Here is a 5,342-nt window from a genome sequence, read left to right as displayed (position 1 = left end):
AACACGGGTCTGTCAGTCCCTCTGCTCTGCTCTGAGCCGAGGAGAAAACATTTATCGTATCCTACAGTTTTTATCCAATGAGGAGAGAGAACGGCATGCAGGGCTGTGTGTGCAGCCAAGGGACGCCGTGAATGCGACGTAGGGACGAGGACTGTTATGGTGCGTTCAAGGAAACTCGTATTTTTCCGACCGTGAAGTGGTACCAGTTCGATCTGGTACAAGTTCACCGGTCGGAAGTTACGAGTGGCCGTTATAGTGACTTTCATCGGTAAAACAGGTCGGAAAAACACGAGTGGGTTGCCTAGAACGCTACAAAGTCGTAAGTTGTGACTTGAAGCTGTAATTTACGATTTCAAAAGCCTGCCTGGAACGCAGCATTAGCGAAAACGACCGGACCACTTACTTCTGCTTTAAGGTTGCTAGTTGAAATACCTTCATTAATTGCTTAGTTTCTTTACTGTTTACACCATGTAAACTTTGTGTTTTTGTGATCTTTATCTTTAAATGTACACTGATCAAATCATTAGATCACCATCATGACCATATAAGACTCCTTTGCAGCCAGCTCATAAAATACAACAAGAGGCCTTTGTTTCAACTTCTGTCAGAAGTGTCTGTATCAGATCACTTATCTCTCTCTCATGGATTATTTGCAGGTTGTCTTTTTCTGCCTGATTTCTCACTTTCTTCATTTGGTTTTCATGCACGATCAGTATGTCTTTAATTTTCGTTACATTTTCAGTTTTTTTGGTCACGCATTTTACTAAGTCACTGATTTCCTGCTGATGTTTTCCCCTCTTTTCATTTTCATTGTGGGCTGAAAGTGCCTTTAACAGGTCATACTTGACATCTCTGTCCTTCATTTGTTCCTCATGCTCTTGTTTCTGAGAAGCAAAGTCTTTGGAGTATTTTTCTTTGAATTTATTGAACTCTTCAGCCTTCTTTCGGGCCTCCTCCTCGTATGTCTTCTTCAGAGACTCCACTTTTTTATTATAGTTTTCTTCTAATTCTTTTTGTTTCAATTCTTCTTGTTCTTTCCTGATTCCGTCTTCTTTTCTATTCTTTTCATATTTTTCTCTTTCCTGCTTGTACTTGTCCTCTAGTTGTTCAATTCTTGATTGTTTCTGTTCATCTTCTTGTTCTCGTGTTTCCCACCACTCTTTCCTTTCCCTCTCCCAGGCCTCATGTTCCATTCTCATCACCTCTCTACTCTGCTCTAGCTCTGATTCTGTTTTAATTTCCTTCTCTAATGCCTTGAGTTTTTCTTCCCATGTTTTTTGCTGAATTTCATCCTCCTGTTTCCTCTTGCTGTCTTCTTCTTTTCTCTTTTCCTGTTCTTTATGCCTCTGTTCACGTTCTTTCTTTATGTTTTCCTCCATTTCCTTGAGTGTTTTGTCTCTTAGTTTGCTCTCCTGTTCAAATTCTTTTATTTTTTCTTTCATTTTTCTAATTTCTTCCTTGTGTTTTCTTTTTAGTTCCCCCTTTTCTTTCTTCATCTCTTCCTCCTTCTCCTTCAGGATCCTTTCCACCTCGTTCTGTATTGCTGCTTCAGCCTCTTGCAGCATCTCATTAGTGTAGCAGCTTCCTCCATTTCTCTTCACCATGGTGTTGATCTTCTTTATCAGCTCTATGACTTGTGTGTGGTTCCCTTCATCATAGTTGTTAAACACATGATATCTTCCTCCACAGTCAGAGATCAACTTCTTAAAGGAATCATCACATTTTTCAATGTACTGATCAATGGACAGCTTCTCATGCTTAAGTGTATCTCCTCTTGTGAAAAGAATGATGGTGAACGACTCTGAATCCTTCCCAAATCCTTCCTTGATGAGTTTCAGTGTCTCCTTCTCCTCGTCTGTGAGTCGACCGATCTGTAACACCAACAGGAAGACATGTGGACCTGGAGCCAGTAGACTCATGAATTTCACCATCTCCTCATTAACCTCTTCATGGGACAAGGTTGTGTCAAACAGACCAGGAGTGTCGACCACAACAACAGGACGACCGTCCACTTCACCCTGAGCTTTCTGACAAAACTTGGTGACTGATTGTTGACTTGATTTGGCTTTAAACTCTTCTTTTCCCAGAATGGTGTTTCCTGTTGAACTCTTTCCACTTCCAGTCTTCCCTATCAGCACAATCCTAAGACAGTCTGAGCTCTGAGTCTCTTCATTACCTGCAACATAAGAAGATAAGTTAGTTTACATGTTCATCTTTGATAATTTATATTGATAATACAATTTCTAAACAGCAACATGGCATAGAAAATAATTCAAACTTCAGTGAAGCACTGACCAGCATTCACAGTCTTTGTCTTAAGGTCCTGGAGTTCAGCCCGCAGTTTTAAGATGCCATCCTCTTTCCCTTGAACAAATGTTTTTATTGTGTAGCTGTGTGTTTCATCTTTGTCAGCTCTCATCTTGTCCACAGTTTCCAACAGCTTGGGGATCTGCTGTTTGTCCTTGATGTTGACAACAACAGATCTTCCTCCACAGCTCTGACAGAGCTCCTGGATGTCTCTGTCATCTCTGACAAAGTTAACAACAGCTGGAGCTGTAGGATCTGACTCCACAGTGAACAGGATCATGGTGAAGTCATTGACTCTACAGCTGAATGTGTTCTGGATGGTCTTTAACTCTCCTTTGTCTTCATCAGTGAGGGGACCCACAGGTAGGACCAGGATGAAGCCATGGACGCCCTCAGGATCACAGAGGGAGATACACCTGAGTGATTCCTCCATCACTTCCTCCTGAGGTTTTCCATACAAGGCAGGAAGCTCCACCAGGGAAACCTGACGTCCACACACCTCTCCCTGATGTTTAACACACTCTGATGAGTTGGAGACTGAATGAAGCTCTGTCTGACCTAAAATGGCCTCAGCTGCTGAAGTCTTCCCTGCTCCTCTCCTCCCACACAGAACCAGGTTTAGAGCTGGTTTCATGAGTTCAGACTCTTCAGTGACGGTGAGGAAGGTTCTTCTGTTTTCTTCCACAATGTTCTCAATCTTTTCCATTAACAGTTCATGGTCACCTTCAGACATCTTGTACTGTCTTCCTCCACAGTCCCCAATCAGCTGACTAACAGAGACATTTGTCTCATCATGTGTTAGGACAACCATAGAGTGTTTAAAAACATCTTGACCAAACAAACTCAGGATGAAGTTCAGTGTTTTTCTGTTCTTCTCATTGAACTGTGAAGGCTTCACTAATAGCAGCAGAACATTTGGTCCAGGAGAACACAGATTGATACATTCTCTAACTGCTTCTCTCACTCTCTGCTCAGACAAACTGAAGATATCTTGTGTTTTTACTACAGTGACAGATTTTCCTCTCCACTTTCCACAGGTGGTTACAGATTGTTTGGTTGGTGTAAGTTTTCTTGAATGAAACCCTTCAGTGATGAAATAACCAAGTTTTGTCTTTTTGTCTTCACTTTGGCCGACCAGGACAATCCTGAATGTTGAGTCTGAAACCATAACAGATATTGTTAGAGACTGGAGTTGATAAAAACAGGTGAGTTGAACAAATTTAACCACTAGCATAAAATAGGTATTTGACTCAATAACTGCCTTACAGTCAGAACTGTGAGGGCAGGTACTAACAGAGATCTGGGTTGCAGAGATTTCTTATTTTATCCCATAGGAACTCGTGCAAGAAATTCACCCGCTTTATTTTGTGATTGGTAAATTGTGGTTGTGTGGAAGCAGAATTGGGATTTAATTTCTTTTAAGATTTCTTTTTTAATTTGTAGCGCAACTATTTGTCTCTTTCATGTCAGCAACATGAACGCCTGTAAGAACAGTCAATTATTATGTGTGTCAACAGAGGATGGTCTCTTGTATATTAGGACTAAATATCCTTACTCTGGTTGGTTGTATGCTCCACTGGTGAAGGAGTGTGTGATGTGAAAGGCATAAAAGCTGTGAAAAGACAAAACCACCAATTACAGGATGCTGTGTTCATCATGATGTATTACTGCATGTGATAAGAATTTGGAAGTTTACTTACAGGAGACACCAATGTTTGTTGCTGATTCCCACATTTTTTTCAGCCCTGTATGAAAAAGAGTCAACCAATAAATGTTAACTTAATGTTCAGACCTACTGACTATTTGTATTCATATTATAAAATTGTTGCTGTACTTACCAATGATTCTTGCAGGAACCAAGTTGCCACTGTTTTCCTCTTCTTGTTTCAGGCTGCCAAGACCACTGGTTAAATCAGACTTTGCATCTTCAAATACATCACAGATCACATGATGTCCACTGTTCTCTTTTACAATTTGGATGAGGTGCATCAAGAGCTCTTCGAGTTCAAGGTTATTCTGCAATGTCCACCTGTTTTTAGATTTTCTGATCATGTCTCCTATCAGTGGATGGTCCACATAATTTTGTATGAAGCCTGAACTCTGATCTCTGGGTGTTGATATCAGTATCAGTGAATGATCAAATGATTGATCACTGAAGAGTCTCATGACTCTGCAGAGCCTCAGTCTTTGTTTCTCAGTGAAGTCTTCAGGCTGTAGAACCAGCAGGAACACATGAGGTCCAGGATCAGAGAGACTCACACAGTTTTTAACCAGTTCTGTCAGTTTGTCTTCAGAGATGTTTGGATGCAGCAGATCTGGAGTGTTGATGAGGACTGTTTCTTTCTCCTTTAACTGTCCACTGACTCTCCGACAACAGTCTGGTTCTCCTTTAGTGTTGAACACTTTCTCTCCCAGTATGAAGTTCCCCACTGAACTCCTCTCAGACCAGCTGTTCCCCAGCAGGACAACCCTCAGCTCAGACACTGAAATGTAAATGTATTCAAATTATTTTCTTAATGTACTTTTATAATACACAGCTATACAGTCAATTTGCAAACAGCTCCATATGTATATGAAGCATGAATTTCAGACTTTAAGCAAAACAATTGAGACTCTGTTCAGTGTGACTCACTGCTGGGTCGCCCATGGTCATAGCTGTTTCTGCGTTTACTGGGTTCCATCTTATCTGTAAAGACAGAGAAATATACAGATACATTCTATCAACAGTTAAATATGCAACGATTATCGGTGTCGGGTGACAACTATAATTTTACCAGCTCACAAACTGAAAGCTTTGCCTCCTAGTTCGGCTTCCTTTTCACCACAATAGGACCAGTACAATATCTGCATGATATGCTTTAGCAGCCTGCCTATCCATCCTCTGCCTCATTTTACCATCACTAGTATAACTAGTCACTTGTGAACCTGTGAACCTTGACAGCAACTCACCCTTAAACTAGGCATGAAAGGCGGTGGCCTGATGAGGCCATAAGAGCCACATCTGTAAAATAACATTTTTTTTACTGTCATGTCAC

At 41.0% G+C, this 5,342-nt stretch overlaps 1 protein-coding gene across 1 annotated transcript; it reads right to left on the bottom strand.

Annotated features, from left to right (window-relative positions):
• Window positions 1–566: 566 nt before the first annotated feature.
• LOC146980776 (GTPase IMAP family member 8-like) lies at window positions 567–4,784 on the bottom strand. Its single transcript, XM_085788001.1, has 5 exons — window positions 4,146–4,784; window positions 4,008–4,052; window positions 3,863–3,919; window positions 2,296–3,465; window positions 567–2,176 (listed from the first exon to the last, which is right to left on the bottom strand). The coding sequence occupies exons 1-5, from the start codon at window positions 4,471–4,473 to the stop codon at window positions 567–569; spliced, it is 3,210 nt and encodes a 1,069-aa protein (XP_085644127.1). The 5' UTR covers window positions 4,474–4,784.
• Between the last annotated feature and the right edge of the window lie 558 nt (window positions 4,785–5,342).

This window comes from Trachurus japonicus, chromosome 9 (assembly GCF_045865225.1).
Source record: "Trachurus japonicus isolate A0001 chromosome 9, Traja_1.0".
In the NCBI taxonomy this organism is placed as follows: Eukaryota; Metazoa; Chordata; class Actinopteri; order Carangiformes; family Carangidae; genus Trachurus; species Trachurus japonicus.
This window is presented reverse-complemented; position numbering and strand designations above follow the sequence as displayed.

Excerpts from the sequence above, each read along its gene's own strand:
- LOC146980776 (XM_085788001.1), bottom strand. The coding sequence starts at position 4,473 with ATGAGACTCTTCAGTGATCAATCATTTGATCATTCACTGATACTGATA. Across the intron at positions 3,920-4,007 it reads AACAAACATTGGTGTCTCCT|CTTTTATGCCTTTCACATCA; the intron begins GTAAGTAAACTT and ends GTCTTTTCACAG. Across the intron at positions 3,466-3,862 it reads GGAGCATACAACCAACCAGA|ACTCAACATTCAGGATTGTC; the intron begins GTAAGGATATTT and ends TTATGGTTTCAG.